The 19,495-nt window shown below is 38.9% G+C and overlaps 1 protein-coding gene across 3 annotated transcripts in view; it reads left to right on the forward strand.

The window, feature by feature from the left end:
* Positions 1 to 19,495, forward strand: part of CDK5RAP1 (CDK5RAP1 mitochondrial tRNA methylthiotransferase) — a 39,139-nt gene that overhangs the window by 14,403 nt on the left and 5,241 nt on the right. For 2 of the 3 annotated variants that reach the window (XM_082358865.1, XM_082358866.1), the window contains 5 exons: positions 1,362 to 1,592; positions 2,977 to 3,074; positions 3,783 to 3,838; positions 9,182 to 9,312; positions 14,221 to 14,382. In XM_082358865.1, the coding sequence (XP_082214991.1) occupies positions 1,362 to 1,592; positions 2,977 to 3,074; positions 3,783 to 3,838; positions 9,182 to 9,312; positions 14,221 to 14,382 (678 nt within the window). The remainder of the gene's footprint in view (positions 1 to 1,361; positions 1,593 to 2,976; positions 3,075 to 3,782; positions 3,839 to 9,181; positions 9,313 to 14,220; positions 14,383 to 19,495) is intronic. The other variant, XM_082358867.1, reaches the window with a different exon arrangement.

The following is a 19,495-nucleotide window of genomic DNA, read 5'->3' on the forward strand; positions in this document are numbered from 1 at the left end:
TTTTTAATTAAAAAAATTTATTTATTTATTTATTTGGCTGTGTTGGGTCTTAGTTGTGGCATGTGGGATCTTTTCATTGTGGCACATGGGCTCTTTGTTGCGGTGAGCAGGTTTCTCTCTAGTTGTGGCACGCGGGCTCCAGAGCACTTGGGCTCAGTAGTTATGGCACACGGGCTCTCCAGTTGTGGTGCGTGGGCTCCAGAGTGCACGAGCTCAGTAGTTGCAACGCGGGCTTAGTTGCCCCACAGCATGTGGGATCTTAGTTCCCTGACCAGGGATCAAACCTGCTTCCCTAGCATTGGAAGGCGGATTCTTAACCACTGGACCACCAGGGAAGTCCTGGGAGTTTTTTATACCATTGCAATTTTTCTGTAAGTTTGAAATTATGTCAAAATAAAATTATAAAAAATAGTCTTTATAGAAACCATTATTCTTCTTCTTTCTGAACTTTTACAATGCAGATTTTCAAACAGACAGGTTGAAAGACTAGTCTAATAAACATGATTATTAACATTTTGTCATATGTCCTTTATCTGCCTATCTCTATAGATATATAAATATATTTTTTTTGAACCATTTGAAAGTAAATGGTAGTCATCAGGCCACTTTGCCCTGCATCCGTCAGTATGTGTCTTCTCAGAATAAAGAATTTTCCCCTTCATAACCATAATACCATTATCATTTGTAGGAAATTTAACAATTAACTAATATTCTCTAACACGCAGCCCATATTCAAAATTTATTAATTTATCCAAAAATATCTTATTACTGTTCTGCTTTCAAACCAAGATCCCATCAAGATTTGTACAGTTTTGTTTGATTGTATTGTAATATTTCTTCAGTCTCTCTTAATCTAAAACAGTCCTTTCACTTTTTTGTTGTGTGTCTTAAATGATGCATTAGACATGTCTGGGTTTGTCTGATTGCTTCCTTGTGTTGTCATTTAAAATATTCCCCTGAATTCTGGTAAACTGGAAGTTAGGTGTTACAGCTTGATGGGATTTAGACTAAATATTTTTGGCAAGAATACTTCATAGGTGATGGTTATATAACATTCAGTGGACAGAATGGTGTCATAATTTGATTTTTGGTGTTATAAATTAACCATTATTATTGAACATGGGACTTGAATCCAGCTTTTTTGCTATCTAAAAAATGCTTTGAAGATTTTTTGCATAAGGTTTTATTCTGAAGTTCAGTTCTTCAGACAAGATGCCCAAGCATGAAATTATTGGGTTAAAGACAGAGTATATTTATGGATGGCTCTTGGTAGGTTTAGCTAATTTTAGCTAGTGATTTGGTGTGAAGCTGCCAAACATGTTTTAAAATTGCTTCCAATATATTTATTTTCCCTTTTTCAGGGGCTGAAAGAAGTGACACTCCTTGGTCAGAATGTTAATAGTTTTCGGGACAATTCAGAGGTCCAGTTCAACAATGCAGTGTCCACCAACCTTAGCCGTGGCTTTTCCACCAACTATAAAGCCAAGCAAGGGGGCCTTCGTTTTGCTTACCTTCTGGATCAGGTCTCCAGAATAGATCCTGAAATGAGGATTCGTTTCACCTCTCCCCACCCCAAGGACTTTCCTGATGAGGTGAGTATTGAGAGTTTACTGTGTCTAACTGACATCAGTATCCTTAAGCATGCCAAAGGCTGCAGCCAGTAGCATGCAGCAGAGACATCCGTCCTCAGAGGATCAGGGGATCCTGTGGTGTATTACTATATTGCCCTCTGAATCTACCTATCCTTTGGAAAGATTTGAAGACTGCCAAGGTGGGGGCAGGTAAAGGACTGATATTAAGACCACCAGTGGGACCATGAGGGCTGTGCGGAGAGAGGTTTTATTACAGGATGTTGTGGGAAGGACAGGTGGGGGGGCAGTGTGATGCAGTGTGAAACAGTCTAGACTTTGGCCTCAGAGCTGAGTTCAGTCCTGGCTCTTCCACTGCTTTACCAGTAGGGGTGACCTTTTCAACTTGTCATCTTTGTTTGTAAAATGGTTAATAATCACTTCCTGCTTTGGGTTATTGGGAAATAGATATAACGGGTAGAATGTACTTGGCAATGTGCTTGGCATGTAGTATGTAGCTCACGTGTGAAACCTTTTTTTGGAAGGTTTTTTGTGTTGGTGAAATGTCTGTCTTTTGGCCCCACCCCTACTTTTTCCCCTCTGTGTTATTTGTCTTATTGAGTTGTGAAAGTTCTTTATGTATTCTTTTTTTTTTTTCTTTTCTTTTTTTTTTTTAAATTAATTAATTTATTTATTTTGGCTGCGTTGGGTCCTCGTTGCAGCGCGCAGGCTTTCTCTAGTTGCAGCAAGCGGGGGCCACTCTTCCCTGTGGTGCGCGGGCCTCTCACTGCAGTGGCCTCTCCCGCTGTGGAGCACGGGCTCTAAGCACGTGGGCTTCAGTAGCCGTGGCACGCGGGATCAGCAGTTGTGGCTCACGGGCTTAGTTGCTCCGCGGCATGTGGGATCTTCCTGGACCAGGGCTTGAACCCGTGTCCCCTGCATTGGCAGGCGGACTCCCAACCACTGCGCCACCAGGGAAGCCCTCTTTATGTATTCTTGATACAAATCATTTGTCAGTATATTTTTTTCAGGTATTTTCTCCTAGTTTTAGTTCCTTGATGATATCTTTTAAAGTGGCTAATTAGTTTGTAAGCTGGATGAAACAAATGCTGTTTTTCCTTTCTGGTCTGTGTTGGCACTACCCCTGTATAGGCCCATGGCTTGAATCTGACCTCTGCTTACTTTCTTCACTCTTTGAAAGCAGAGATGCCATCAGGTGAAATGTCTGGGACAGACAGAACGTGGGTTGAGCAAAAGTAAAGATTTTCGGTAATTTACGTGTTTGGTTTAGTCAGCCTCCTAATTCTCAAAGATTAACTTTGGTGGAGAAACAGTGGGGGGTGGTATTCCTTTCTGCAAGATTCTTTGGTGAGACTTTGATGACCTTTAATGTGTTCTATTTGATCAGGTTCTGCAGCTGATTCATGAGAGGGACAACATCTGTAAACAGATCCACCTACCAGCCCAGAGTGGAAGCAGCCGTGTATTGGAGGCCATGCGGAGGGGGTCAGACTTGCTTGGGGCGGGTGGGGGCATCCCATACCTTTCCATGTTTCCTTAAGGACCAAGCAGTGTCTAAGAACCTAGTGTAGTGTGTGGCACACAGTAGCTGCTCACTAAATATTTATTACATGAGTAAACCCATGGACATTATAACTTGCTTCGTTCATTCTGTAAGTATACACTGAGGACTAGATCACTCATTTCATTTGTTTAGCATGTGTTTTATTATGCACCTACTGTGTGGCACACTGAGATTTTAATCCTTTAGCTTTTAACATTAAAGTTTTTTAGGTCTTAGAATTTAAATATAGCTCCGTGTGTTCACTCACTTTGGGAATAGTAAATATAGCAAAGATAAGACTGAAAGGAGCATGTGACAAATGGCAAGCTGTATGGAACTAGTAATTTCCTTGTATTCCACATTGGAAAAGAGTTTTAGAGATATTAAATGTTAATTTGTCTTCATTTCTTAGTTAAATAAAAACATCTATTTAGAGTAATTTATGTTCTTGAATTAAAATTTTATAGGCTCTGGATTAGGTTATAGTACAGGATTTGGATCAAAAGGACTCTTCTGGATACTTACTCTTGTACTGTCCTATGTGAATGAGAAGTAATTACATGTGATTAGTTCATAGTGTTATCTTCTTATAGCATTCATTTAAAGAAGATTGGTTCATCTAAGCTTTTTCTTTTTGTTCTTTATTGCAGATATTCAAGAGAAGCTTATGTGGAATTAATTCATCATATCAGAGAGTCTATCCCAGGTACATTTAAGAAACATATTTTGCTGAGCACATTACTCTACCAGTGACCCCAGTCTTCTTGGTCAGATACAGGCAACACCTGTGGTAGTACATTGTGTCACCTTTCTCACTTCTTTTGGTCCTCTTCATTTCTCTCTTTCTCTTTACTTCTTTACTTCTTTCCGATTTTTTAATATCTTGGTCTTACTAGATATACTCAGAGGTGTGGATTAGCTTGTGGCATCAGGTACTAAAGGGATTCCTTTTCTATAGTCTTTGTGTTTCTGAACATATGAGAGAAACCTTGTTCTTGCTCGTTAGCTGGCAAAGTTATAGTCTAAATTAGTTCTGATTTGGGAGCAATTGATATCTTTAAAAATGTGTACTTAGAGGTAATTCCTTTCTTGTTATCATAACGCTTACTCCCCTCTCTCTTTTCCCTTCCTCTGAATAAAATTACTCTGTAAGTCTTTTAGTTTAGATTTGTTGACAATGTCTACATTGTTTTACAAATTTCTAATTATTGTAACTTGTGTTCTGTACCAATACTTTCATTTGGATAGGGCAGGATAGTGTGGAGGTTCTCTGGGCTGCAGTTTCCTCATCTGTAACATGGAGTTAATAGTACTCACCTTATTGGATTGTTGGGATAATTAAATAAATTAAAGTGTGTTGGAACATTGTGTTTAACTTCAAAAGTATATGTTTGGATGAGGTACTGAAACATTCTGCATGATAGATCGCATGCTGGGTCACGCGAACCATGGTAAATTTAAGAAAACTGAAGTCATATCAAGCATCTTTTCTAGCTACAACATTGTGAGATTAGAAATCAACTACAAGAAAAAAACTGTAAAAAACACAAACGCATGGAGGCTAAAAAATGGATTGCCGAAGAAATCAAAGAGGAAATCAAAAAATTCCTAGATACAAATGAAAATGAAAACATGACGATCCAAAACTTTTGGGACACAGCAAAAGCAGTTCCAAAAGGGAAGTTTATTTATGTATTTATTTATTTTTATTTGGTTGTGCCGGGGCTTAGTTGCGGCAGGTGAGCTCCTTAGTTGCGGTTCGCTGGCTCCTTAGTTGCAGCACGCGGGCTCCTTAGTTGTGGCATGCAAACTCTTAGGTGCGGCATGTGTGTGGGATCTAGTTCCCTGACCAGGAATCGAACCAGGGCCTGCTGCATTGGGAGCACAGAGTCCTAACCACTGTGGCACCAGGGAAGTCCCTAAGAGGGAAGTTTATAGCAATATAATCTTACCTCAGGAGACAAGAAAAATCTCAAACCACCTAACCTTACACCAGAAGCAACTAGAGAAAGGAGAACAAACAAAACCCATAGTAGAAGGAAAGAAATCTTAAAGGTCAGAGCAGAAATAAATGAAATAGAGACGAAGAAAACAACAGAAAAGATAAATGAAACGAAACCTGGTTCTTTGAAAAGATAAAATTGATAAACCTTTGGCCAAACTTATCAAGAATGTAAGGGAAAGGGCTCAAATCAATAAAATTAGAAATGAGCGAATTCCCTGGCAATCCAGTGGTTAGGACTCCTTGATTCCACTGCAGGGGGCATGGGTTTGTTCCTGGTTGGGGAACTAAGATCCCTAAGATTCCATATGCCATGTGGCACAGCCAAAAAAAAAAAAGAAATGAAAATGAAGTTAAAACTGATACCACAGAAATACAAAGGATCATAAGAGACTACTACAAGCAACTATATGCCAATAAAATGGACAACCTAGAAGAAATGGATGAGTTCTTAGAAAGGTACAATCTTCCAAGTCTGAACCAGGAAGAAGTAAAATATGAACAGACCAATTGCAAGTACTGAAATTGAAACTGTGATTAAAAAACTTCCAACAAGGGATTTCCCTGGTGGCACAGTAGTTAAGAATCTGCCTGCCAAAGCAGGGGATGGGGCTTTGAGCCCTGGTCTGGGAAGATCCCACATGCCCTGGAGCAACTAAGCCTGTGTGCCACAACTACTGAGCCTGCGCTCTAGAGCCTGCAAGCCACAGCTGCTGAGCCCATGTGCCACAGCTGCTGAAGCCCGTGTGCCTAGAGCCTGTGCTGTACAATGGGAGAGGGCACCGCAATGAGAAGCCCGCACACTGCAGCGAAGAGTAGCCCCTGCTTGCCACAACTGGAGAAAGCCTGCACACAGCAACGAAGACCCAACGCAGCAATAAATAAATAAATAGATAGATAGACAGACAGACAAACCCACCCCCAAACTTCCAACAAACAAAAATCCAGGACCAGCTGGCTTCACAGGCAAATTCTGTCAAACATTTAGAGAAGAGTTAACACTTACCCTTCTTATCCTTCTGAAACTATTCCAAAAAATTGCAGAGGAAGGAACACTCCCAAACTCATTCTGTGAGGCCACCATCACCATGATTCCAAAACCAAAGATACCACAAAAAGAAAATTACAGGCCAATATCACTGATGAACATAGATGCAAAAATCCTCAACAAAATACTAGCAAACCGAATCCAACAGTACATTGAAAGGATCATATACCATGATCAAGTGGGATTTATCCCAGGGATGTAAGGATTTTTTTCAATATCTACAAATCAATCAGTGTGATATACCACATTAAGAAACTGAAGAGTAAAAACCATGTGATCATCTCAGTAGATGCAGAAAAAGCTTTTGACAAAATTCTACACCCATTTGTGATAAAAACTCTCTAGAAAGTGGGCATAGAGGGAACCTAACAACATAATAAAGGCTATATATGACAAACCCACAGCTAACAGCATACTTAAGGGTGAAAAGCTGAAAGCATTTTCTCTAAGATCAGGAACAAGACAATTTTATTCAACACAGTTTTGGAAGTCCTAGCCATGGCAATCAGAGAAGAAAAAGAAATAAAAGGAATCCAGATTGGAAAAGAAGACGTGAAACTGTCACTGTTTGCAGATGACATGATGCTATACACAGAAAATCCTAAAGATGCTACCAGAAAACTACTAGAGCTTATCAATGAATGTGGTAAAGTTGCTGGGTACAAAATTAATGTACAGAAATGTTGCATTTCTATACACTAACAACAAAAGATCAGAAAGAGAAATTAAACAATCCCATTTACCGTTGCATCAAAAAGAATAAAATACCTAGGAATAAACCTACCTAAGGGGCAAAAGACCTGTACTCTGAAAACTATAAGACACTATAAGATGAAAGTTAAGAAACTATAAGATCAAAGAAATTGAAGATGACACAAACAGATGGAAAAATATACCATGTTCTTGGATTGGAAGAATCAATATTGTCAAAATGATTATACTACCCAAGGCAATCTACAGATTCAGTGCAATCCCTATCAAATTACCAATGGCGTTTTTCACAGAACTAGAACAAGCAGTTTTAAAATTTATATGGAAACATAAAAGATGCCGAATAGCCAAAGCAATCCTGAGAAAGAAAAATGGAGCTGGAGGAATCAAGCTCCCTGATTTCAGACTATACTACAAACTTACAGTCATCAAAACAGTATGGTACTGGCACAAAAACAGAAATATAGATCATTGGAACAGGATAGAAAGCCCAGAAATAAACCCACACATCTATGGTCAATTAATCTACGACAAAGGAGGTAAGAATATACGGTGGAGAAAGACAGTCTCTTCAATAAGTGGTGCTGGGAAAACTGGACAGCTACATGTAAAAGAATGAAATTAGAACATTCTCTAACACTATACACAAAAATAAACTCAAAATGGGTTAAAGACCTAAATGTAAGACTGGATACTATAAAACTCTTAGAGGAAAACATAGGCAGGACACTCTTTGACATAAATGGCAGCAGTATCTTTTTTTTTTTTTGGCCGTGCCACATGGCTTGAGAGATCTTAGTTCCCCAACCAAGGATTGAACCCAGGCCATGGCAGTGAAAGTGCCAAGTCCTAACCACTGGACCACCAGGGAATTCCTGCAGCAATATCTTTTTGGATCCACTTCCTAAAGTAATGAAGATAAAAACAAAAATAAATGGGAGCTAATTCAACTTAAAAGCTTTTGTACAGCAAAGGAAACCGTAAACAAAACAAAAAGACAAGCCACAGAATGGGAGAAAATATTTGCAAACGAAGCGACTGACAAGGGATTAATCTCCAAGATAGACAAACAGCTTATGCAGCTTAGTATCAAAAAACAAACAGCCCAATCAAAAAATGGGCAGAAGACTTAAATAGACATTTCTCCATAGAAGACATACAGATGGCCAAAGAGCACATGAAAAGCTGCTCAACATTGCTAATTATCAGAGAAATGCAATCAAAACTACAATAAGGTATCACCTTACACTGGTCAGAATGACCATCATCAAAATATCTTCCAACAATAAATGCTGGAGAGAGTCTGGAGAAAAAGGAACCCTCCTGCACTGTTGATGATAATGTAAATTGGTACAGCCACTATGGAGACAACCATATGGAGACAACCACTATGGAGACAACCTCCGTATTGGTACAACCAGTATGGATGCTCCTTAAAAAACTAAATATAGAGCTTCCATATGATCCAGCAATCTTACTCTTGGGCATATATCCCAAGAAAACCATAATTCAAAAAGATGCATGCACCCCAGTGTTCACTGCAGTATTATTTACAGTATCCAAGACATGGAAGCAACCTAAATGTCCATCGACAGGAATGGATAAAGAAGGTATGGTACATATATACAATGGAATATTACTCAGCCATAAAAAAGAACGAAATAATGCCATTTGCAGCAGTGTGGATGGACCAAGAGTTTATCATACTAAGTGCAGTAAGTCAGACAAAGACAAATAACATATGATGTCACTTATAAGTGGAATTCATAAAATAGATAATCAACAAGGACCTACTGTATAGCACAGGGAACTCTACTCAATATTCTGTAATAACCTAAATATATGGGAAAAGAATCTGAAAAAGAATGGATACATGTATATGTAAAACTGAATCACTTTGCTGTACACCTGAAACTAACACAACATTGTAAATCAAATATACCCCAATATAAAATAAAAATTAAATTAAAAAAAAGTTAAAGCAGGACAAATTTGAAAATATGGACTCCTACTGTGTCCCTAAATCCAGTATTTGAAGTGAAAAATACCTTTTCTAGCACTGAGGGGAATGTAGACTGAGAAGCCAGGCTCTGGCATGGGAACCTTGTTGATGAGCAGGCCTTTACCTCCTCGCTCTATAATAACTGTTCCGTTTTACTTGCACACGGGTTGGCTAGCTCCAGGGAAGGCCTTACAGTCTCTATCCTTCCCTCTGTAATCCACCGGTACCAAAGGCTTCTCTTGAAGGTAAGCAGCAGTGACATGCTCTCTTTTGTTGTGTGTCACAGGTGTGAGCCTCAGCAGCGATTTCATTGCTGGCTTTTGTGGTGAGACGGAGGAAGATCACCTCCAGACAGTGTCTTTGCTTCAGGAAGTTCAATACAACATGGGCTTCCTCTTTGCCTACAGCATGAGACAGGTGAGTCCTGGGCTGGGGGAGGAGCTACTTCTATGCTGAGACTGACATCATTCCCGACCAGTTTCTGGTCGATTGTGGACAGCTGGGAAGAAAAGAAAGTGGCAGCGAGGCTGTCCTTGAGAAACCACAAGGATCTTACCATTCATTTCTTTATTTTTTCTAATAAACCTGTCTGCCCTTTTATACAGTTCAGCAATTTGAGATGAAAAACAATTGTGCTAATATTCCTCTTCATTAGAATATTTAAAATTATGTTTAGGTTCAGAATTTGAAAGTGGAGGGAGGGGCACTATTCTCTTTAAAAGAAACCGAAAATCTTTTATTAATATGCAGAACTTCTTTTTTGGCCAACAGATGTGATTTGTTTTACAGAGGCTCCTTGTTACCCTCCTAGCCATCCTCAGCCATTTTTAATTTCCATTTTTCTAGGCCAAGTGAACCCACTGATGTCCACTTTAGAGTTTCTCCTATAACACAGATTCCCAGGAAAGCAAAGCAGAAGGAGATGAGAAAGAAAAGGAAGGGTAATGCATATTTCCTGCAGAGAGGGGATAGTTCTGGTTGTCTGCCATTTTCTTGATAGTAGGGATGAATTTGCATGGGTCACTTCTCATCCCCGCAGTCACCTCAGGGGCAGCTTGCCATGTGTTTGGGCTGGAGGCTGAGGGGTCTCTGTGGCCAGGGAAAAGCTATCTGTTGAATGATTGAACCATCACTGTCACTCAGCTGTCATCAACCAAGCTAATTCACGTCTTTTAAAGCTCACTACCTAGTATTCTGTAGACAGTGTAAGTGAGCCAATGTGTATATTGATGTCTCTTATAGAATTGTTTCAGGGATGAAGCATCAGAAGGGTTGTTGGGTTCCAATTTGCTTCATCTCTGTGGACATCACAAATATGCAAGAGAAATTTTTTTTTTTAAATAAATTTATTTATTTATTTTTGGCTGTGTTGGGTCCTTGTTGCTGTGCGCCGGCTTTCTCTAGTTGTGGTGATTGGGGGCTGCTCTTCGTTGCGGTGCACGGGCTTCTCATTGTGGTGGCTTCTCTTGTTGCGGAGCATGGGCTCTAGGCGCGCAGGCTTCAGTAGTTGTGGCACGTGGGCTCAGTAGTTGTGGCTCGCGGGCTTAGTTGCTCCGCAGCTTTTGGGATCTTCCCAGGCCAGGGCTTGAACCTGTGTCCCTTGGATTGGCAGGCAGATTCTTAACCACTGCACCACCAGGGAAGCCCAAGAGAAATTCTTTTTAATGCTAGAGTTGGGAAGTGAGTTTTCAGTGTGAGGTGGAAGCATATCCTATGGGCATTGAATATGAGTGTTTACTTTGGAGTCTAATTCCTAGATTAGGGTTAAGGTCCTAGAGGCTTAATCAAGTAGCATAGTGGATGAGAACAAGCACTCACATTGTGCCTTTTCCATTTAATAATGTGTGACCTTGGGAAAAGTTTTTGCTTTCTTCATCTGTGAAAAGGGATAACATTAATACCAACCTCATCAGGTTATTTTGAGGATTAAGATAATATATATAAAGCACTTAAAATAGTGTTTTATAATAGTTAAGTGCACAGTAGAGGTTAGTTATTAATAATAAGACAGAATAGAGTAAACCCTGTAAGAGAATTCTGTTTTAGAATTCTCTACCCATTCTTCATTTCCCTCTGGATATGGTAGTTCTCTTAAAGGCAGATTGGTTTGAATGTCCAGACTTTGGTGTATAGACTTTCCACTTTTGTCTAGCTCAGTGGTTCTCCAACTCCATTATGAGCTTGTGTACATAAAGATATATATAAACGTGTGTGTGTGTATATTTATATATATAAACATGTATGTACACTATGATTTTGGATGATTTCAAGGATACATTTTCTTTCTTTTTTTTTTTTTTTTTTTTTTGACTGGGTAAAACCTGGGTGTGGTATAAAATTCAAAAGGTCAAAATAGTATGCAGTGCAAAGGAGTTGTTTTTTCTTCCTAGGTTGCCTAGTTTTTCAGTTCCTTCCCTGAAGGCAACTGCTCTTAGAAACTTCTTCTTTAACCTTCCAGAGACATTTCATGTATTTATAAATACATTTATATGTATACTTTCTACATCAAATTTATTATACATGTTGATCTGTGCCTTGCTTATTTCTGTTCAGAGTATATTTTGGAGAGCAATCATATCTATATACATAGCTATTTCATTCTTTTTCACAACTGTGTAGTATTCCATTGTGTAGATAAACCATAATTTGTTTTACTGGTTACCTATTTTTTTAAATAAAATTTAAAAAATTATTTATTTATTTATTTGGCTGCACTGGGTCTTAGTTGTGGCACGTGGGATCTTTTAGTTGCAGCATGCAGACTTCTTTTTTTTTTCACACACACACACACACACACACACACACACACACACACACACACACTGTATTTTATTTTTACAAGAGATAAATAGACTGACACCAAGCATTGTATATGGATGACCACAACAAAAGCAACAATGATTGCAATTACCAAACATGAAACACACTCATACTATGTCATAATATTGACATTCAGTCCAGTAATCCTCCACTGTAACAGCTCCTTTACTTTGCAGTGCAAATTGATTTGTATATTCTTTGCCTCTGAGTCCTTGTGGGATTTTTTTTTTTTTAATTCAAACAGAAAGTCACAAAAATTATACTCATCCTCATCAGTTCACTCAGTCCCATGTAATTAATTTTTTTCATCTTGATCTTTTGTTAGCACTTTTATGAGTTCATCAGTTTTTCATTAGAGTTCTGAAAATGCTTATTCATTCAGTTCAGCAGTACAGTCAGTTACCAGAAACCTGTACTTGTCAGATTCTTTTCCATGAATTCCTTGAAGATGAAACCCTTTTATAGGAACATATTTGCAAAAGCATCAGAGTACACCCAGAACTATCTGTAAATGACAAAAGACTTAAAAATGACCATGGTTAAAGATTTGATGAAAGTTCATAATAATGTAGTTGACAAGAAAATTAGTTATTTCTGAGATATACATTTTAAAGTAATAACTAGGATTATGATTTATAACATTATACCAGAACATATAAGATTTTTAGAAATTTCATATAATGTCTGAAACATTTATATTAACATATTTCCATACAAATAACCCAATGAAAGTTTAGTATTAGTTGTTTTGTTTGTTTGTTTTTTTATACTGCAGGTTCTTATTAGTCATCAATTTTATACACATCAGTGTATACATGTCAATCCCAATCGCCCAATTCAGCACACCACCATCCCCACCCCACCGCAGTTTTCCCCCCTTGGTGTCCATATGTCCGTTCTCTACAACTGTGTCTCAACTTCTGCCCCGCAAACCAGCTCATCTGTACCATTTTTTAGGTTCCACATACATGCATTAATATACGATATTTGTTTTTCTCTTTCTGACTTACTTCACTCTGTATGACAGTCTCTAGATCCATCCATGTCTCAACAAGTGACTCAATTTCGTTCCTTTTTATGGCTGAGTAATATTCCATTGTATATATGTACCACAACTTCTTTTTCCATTCGTCTGTTGATGGGCATTTAGGTTGCTTCCATGACCTGGCTATTGTAAATAGTGCTGCAATGAACATTGGGGTGCATGTGTCTTTTTGAATTACGGTTTTCTCTGGGTATATGCCCAGTAGTGGGATTGCTGGGTCATATGGTAATTCTATTTTTAGTTTTTTAAGGAACCTCCATACTGTTCTCCATAGTGGCTGTATCAATTTACATTCCCACCAACAGTGCAAGAGGGTTCCCTTTTCTCCACAGTCTCTCCAGCATTTGTTGTTTGTAGATTTTCTGATGATGCCCATTCTAACTGGTGTGAGGTGATACCTCATTGTAGTTTTGATTTGCATTCCTCTAATAATTAGTGATGTTGAGCATCTTTTCATGTGCTTCGTGGCCGTCTGTATGTCTTCTTTGGAGAAATGTCTATTTAGGTCTTCTGCCCATTTTTGGTTTGGGGTGTTTGTTTCTTTAATATTGAGCTGCATGAGCTGTTTATATATTTTGGAGATTAATCCTTTGTCCGTTGATTCGTTTGCAAACATTTTCTCCCATTCTGAGGGTTGCCTTTTCGTCTTGTTTATGGTTTCCTTTGCTGTGCAAAAGCTTTGAAGTTTCATTAGGTCCCATTTGTTTATTTTTGTTTTTATTTCCATTACTCTAGGAGGTGGATCAAAAAAGATCTTGCTGTGATTTATGTCAAAGAGTGTTCTTCCTATGTTTTCCTCTAAGAGTTTTATAGTGTCCAGTCTTACATTTAGGTCTCTAATCCATTTTGAGTTTATTTTTGTGTATGGTGTTAGGGAGTATTCTAATTTCATTCTTTTACATGTAGCTGTCCAGTTTTCCCAGCACCACTTATTGAAGAGCCTGTCTTTTCTCCAATGCAGACTTCTTAGTTGCACCATGCGGACTCTTAGTTGCGGCATGCATGTGGGATCTAGTTCCCTGACCAGGGATCGAACCTGGGCCCCCTGCATTGGGAGCGCAGAGTCTTACCCACTGCACCACCAGGGAAGGCCCTACTGGTTCCCTATTGATAAACATTTACTATGCTTTGCATCTTGTGTCTTTATAAACACTGCTGCTGAGTAACCTGGTATATGAATTATTTAGTGTCTGTGTCCTATAAAAATATCAAGAACAATTTTGAGTCTATGATTTTCATGTACTAAATTTAGAATTTAACCCTTGCAAAAACGTGGCTCCACTGCATAGTTACCTTTTTCTCTTAGGAGGCCCAAGAGCTACAGAACCCTTGTGGTGTGGCTTGAGTTCCTATACATGTGTCTGTAAATTGCAAATTGGATGAGCATGTCTGCTTCTGTGCTAGAAGAACGTATTCTACAAGTCTGTGGTGACCTCCATCTCTTTTTTTTTTTGTAATAGAAGACACGGGCATATCACAGGCTGAAGGATGATATCCCGGAAGAGGTAAAATTAAGGCGTTTGGAGGAACTTATCACTGTCTTCCGAGAAGAAGCAACAAAAGCCAACAAGACCTTTGTGGGTTGTACCCAGCTGGTGCTGGTGGAGGGGGTAAGGCTATGTGTATGTATATATATATATATTTTGTTGTTGTTGTTGTTTGTTTTTTGTTTTTTAGAGCACAGTATATCTCCCTTTATTTAGATCTTTTAGCAGTTTTCAACATATAGATCCTGTACATGTTTTCTTAGATTTACACCCATTGTTTTTTTTTTTTTTTTTTAGCTATTGTAATTGCAACTATATTTTTATTTTGGGTGTCTATATGTTCACTGTTAGTATGTAGAAATAATTGGTTTTTGTATTTCTATCTTGTATCCTCTGATCTTGCTGAACTCAATAGTTCTAGGAGTTTTTTGGGTAGGTTGCTTGGGATTTTCTTTGCAAGTTATCATGTCTGTTTTTCTTTCTTCCTGTTGTTCCAGGGTTCCTTCTTTTTTGTTTACTTTTTGCTTAGAGGACTCCCTTTAGACACTCTGGCAGCACATTCTCTTTGTTTTCCTTCATCTTAGAGTGTCTTGATTTCTTCTTCATTCCTGAAGGATATTTTTGTATTTAGTGAAAGGATTAGTGAAAAGTATTTCTGCTCCACCTTTTTGGAAACACTATTATATGTGTATTTTTAGAAACAATTTTATTGTTTGTTTTCAGTCCTTTTAGAAATCACACTTTCTTAGAAATGTACTGCGTTTCGGAAGTTTGGAGTTCTGTAGTCTTCTGTGGTCAAGCTTGGGAACCTAGTCATCATTTAGAGCACTAAACAGATGGGATAAGGGGTGAGTTAGGGAACCTAACCTTCTGTGAAGCTGCATGCTTCGGCTATTGAAGAGGAAAGGAAAGAGAGAGATAGGGCTCTTTCTGTGACTCCTCACAAGTCCAGGTTTGAGAAAGGAGAGTCCTGCTCCATGCCGTAGGATATGGCAGTGTCAAAATCAGCAATTGCTTGGTATTTGTGTTTGTTAGGACTCTCTGGTAGTGAGTAACAGTGGGAAATTTGTTCAAGCTATTCAGTCTAAGCCAAAAATAATTCTGTGTTGTATAAGACTTCAGGAGTGTTTTGTGGAGCCCAAAGGCAAGAATACTGCCAGGTGTCTGGAAGGGACTGTACCCAGTCTGGGAAGCCTTTGAGGCTCAGACTTTCTTCTCTCCTCCTCAGACCAGCTTTTCCTGATTCTTCATCTGTGTGGCAGAGTACAGCAGCCCTATAGTTCCTGTGTTTCATGGTATAGTTCAAGTTTTTCACAGACCGAAGTTGTGTCTTTCAGCTCCAATTCAAATTTCCAGGAGAGGGAATCCGATCAACTCAGCTTGGGTTAGGAATCTTCCTGTGGTCTGGTCTAGTAGCTGCTGATGGTTGGTGATGCTGAGCTGGTGAAATACCTCAAAAGTGTTTGCCTCGATAAATGCTTTGTTATTTAGGGTGTCACTGTGATTCTGGAGATCTGTACATGAACATGTCTATTAGCAATCCACATTTTATCCAGTAGGAATTAGGTCTTATTGTATGCCCAGCTCTCCTCACACAGGGTCTGGTACAGAATAGTGTACCTGTCTTTTGATTGAATGAATAAGTACTCAAAGGTTACTAATTTTTGTCCAAGACTTTATCAACCCCACAGAGAGCCCATGGTAATTAAATGAACCAAAACAAGGTTTGTTTGTTTGTTTTTTTAAAACACATCCAGCATAAGCCAGTACTCACCTGGGGCTAGAGAATAAATGAATTTTTCAAGGTCAGCATTGGAGTCTTCACTTTTTCTTAGGGGAGACTTTCTTTCCTCCAGTCATGGCCAGTTTATTTATTTATTTATTTATTTTGGCTGCGCTGGACGGCATGTGAGATCTTAGTTCCCCGACCAGGGATTGAACCCATGCCCCTTGCAGTGGAAGCGTGCAGTCTTGAGCACTGGACCGCCAGGGAAGTCCCATGGCCAGCTTAAAACACCGGGTTGCTGTATTCAGTGTCAGAGAAGATGATAACTTCTGTATACTGAGCATTTACTATGTGCCAGGAACTGTGTACTTTACAGTCATATGCACGTTGAGTCCCACCACAGTCCTTGGGAGAAGTGCTGTTATTAGCCCACTTTTGTAGTTGAAGAAAGGAGACTCAGAGAAGTAGAAATAACTTTCCCAAGGTCACACAGCTAGTGTGGCAGAGCCAGAATTTGACCCATATCTGTCTCATTCTGTAGCCTAAAAGTACCACCCCCCCAACCTTTTCAAATTATGGAGAATCTAAAAAAAAAAAAGGTATAGAGAGGTTAGTGAATGCCCACATACCCATTAACCAGCCTCAGCAGTTTGTCAATACAGTGTTAATCATGGCTGATCTTGTTTCATCTCTACTGCCGCCACTGAGTTGTTTTGAAGCAAGTACAAGACATATATTATTTTGTCAGTAATTATTTCAGTATATATCTCTAAAAGATGACTCTTTTTTAAAATAGACATAATGTGACTATCATATCTGAAATAATTGACAGTAGTTTCTTAATATTATCAAATATGTAGTTGATGTTCCAGTTTCCCTCTTTGTCTTATAAATGTTCTTTTATGGTTGGTTGTTCAAATCATGGAACATGAACATTCTCTCTTTCAAAAAATTTATTGTAAAACATCGCAAACTTGTAGAAAAGTAGCAGTAGAGTACAAAGAAATTTTTTCTTTGAAGCTTTTGAGAGTAAGTTGCCCTGATGCCCCCAATTCCCCAAATATTGCAGTGTGTATTTTGTGCAAACAGGAGCATTCTCCTATGCAACTGTAGTACAACCATCAGAATCAGAAAATTAAGCTTGTTAGATTACTACCATCCAGTCCTTAGACCCCCCATTTAAATTTCTCCATTTGTCTCAGAACTGTCATTTATAAGAAAAAGATTTAGTTTAGTGTTACATGTTGTGTTAGTTGTCATTTTATCACTTTTTAGAAATTTGATGTGTCTTGGCATGGCTTTCTTTGTATTTTGTTTGGGATATGTTAAGGCTGCTTAGTTTGTGAGTTTATAATTTTCATCAAATTTGGAAAATTTTCATTTACTATTCTTCAGATATTTTTTCTGTACTCCTCCTTCCTGCCACCCATCTCCCGCCCCCCATTTCTTCTCTCCTTCTCCAGTCACCTGTATGTCCAACCACTTGATATTGTGTCATAGGACACTGAGGCTGCTCAGTTTTTTTTCTCTTTTTTATATCTGTGCTTCATTTTAAATCGTTTCTGTTTTTCTGTCTTCAGGTTCATTATTCTTTTCTTTGGTAGTGTCTCATTTGCTATTACGTATTGAATTAAAAATTTTAGATCATATATTTTTCATCTCTGTAAGTTACATTTGGTTTTTTAAAAATATCTTCTGCTTCTCTTCTGTGTTCTTATTTTCTTTTGAAACTTAGTATTTGAGCTTAATTACAATAGCTGGTTTAATATCTTTGTGATAATTCCATCACTGCTATCATTTCTAGGTCTGTTTCTATTGACTGACTTTTCTCTTGATTATGAGTCACGTTTTTCTGCTTCTGGGCATATGTAGTGATTTTTGATTGGATGTTGGACATTTTGCTGTCAGACATTATTTTTGAGTGTCTGGGTTTTGTGTTGGGCTTTGTTCTGATAAAGCAGTTTTGTTACTTGTAGTTTGTAGTTTTGTTTGATCCTTTCAAGGTTTTTTTTGTTTTGTTTTAATTGGAGTATAGTTGCTTTACAATGTTAGTTTCTGTTGTACAACGAAGTGAATCAGCTATATGTATACATATATCCTCTCCCTCTTGGACTTCTCTCCTACCGCCCACCCCTATCCCACCCATCTAGGTCATCACAGAACACTGAGCTGAGCTCCCTGTGCTATACAGCAGGTTCCCACTAGCTATTTGTTTTACACATGATCGTGTATATATCAACACTAATCTCCCAATTCATCCCACCCTCCCCTTCCCCCCTGTGACCACATGTCCATTCTCTATGTCTGCGTCTCTGTTCCTGCCCTGCAGATAGGTTGATCTGTACCATTTTTCTAGATTCCACATGTCACACTGGTCAGAATGGTCATCAAGGCTTGTTTTTAATCTTTGCTAGAAAAGTTTTTTTATTCTAGGGATAGTTTAACCTTAGTACTACTTATGGCTCTTCTAGAGTCATTACTGCATGTTCCAAGGAATCAGTGAGGACTATTTGGTGGTAGGTCAGATGATTCCTAGCCCTTTGTGAGATCTGGGAGCTAACCAGCTGACAGTTCCCAGGTTACTTTCTTTGTCTGACATCATGGATTTGTGCTCCACACAGGGATGTATTATTATTCAGCAAAGACTCAGGGGGCTGCTATGCACATTTCTACAGCTCTTTTTCTGCTTAGCTCCCTCCTCTCTCGAACTTGCTCCACCATTTCCAGCTATTGCAGGCTCCCTGGACTTTGATCCAACTTTCCTCAATTCAGAGAGAACCACCATGCTCTGCCTTGAGATCTCCCTCCCTGCTTTGCATTCTCTGGTCTGGCACGTGTCTTCTGGTAGAATGCAGGGGTGATTGAAGGGCTCACCCCATTTGTTTTCCTTCTCTTGGGGATCATAGTTTTGCAAATCTGTTGTCCAATATCTGAAAATAGGTGTCTCATATATTTTTGTCCAGTTTCCTGGTATTTAAGGCCTGAGGATAAATTTGTTTATCACTTCCTCATGATTGGAGGAGAAAGACTTGGGTATGTTCTGGAAATTAATACCATCATACTGGTTTTAGTATTCTCCTGGCCCAGTCTTTTGCATGTTGTGATGGAGACTCTGGCTTCCAGTCTGCCTATTCATTGAGACAAGTAACCCAGGCCAGACAACCCCAGAACATTCCTGAGTGATTACTATGAGACTCCGTGAAGTGAGAGTCCTTTTGCCAAGTGTATCACCCATATGTCCTTGGCATCAGGCCTGTTGGAAGTCCATTCCCGCAAAAGGTAATTTTGTAATCAAAGACTCGTTGATTGAATCATATATGATATTGTCAGAAAATTTTATTGAGCTTCTGCTGTGTGCTATTTACTGCCCTTGTTGGTGAAGCAGCAGTAAAGCACTTAGTCTTGTGATTCCTTGGTTAAGAAATGCTCTATGGGGACTTCCCTGGTGGCACAGTGGTTAAGAATCCGCCTGCCAGTGCAGGGGACACGGGTTCGAGCCCTGGTCCCGGAAGATCCCACATG

Source organism: Balaenoptera borealis (genome assembly GCF_965194805.1).
Source record: "Balaenoptera borealis genome assembly, chromosome: 16".
In the NCBI taxonomy this organism is placed as follows: Eukaryota; Metazoa; Chordata; class Mammalia; order Artiodactyla; family Balaenopteridae; genus Balaenoptera; species Balaenoptera borealis.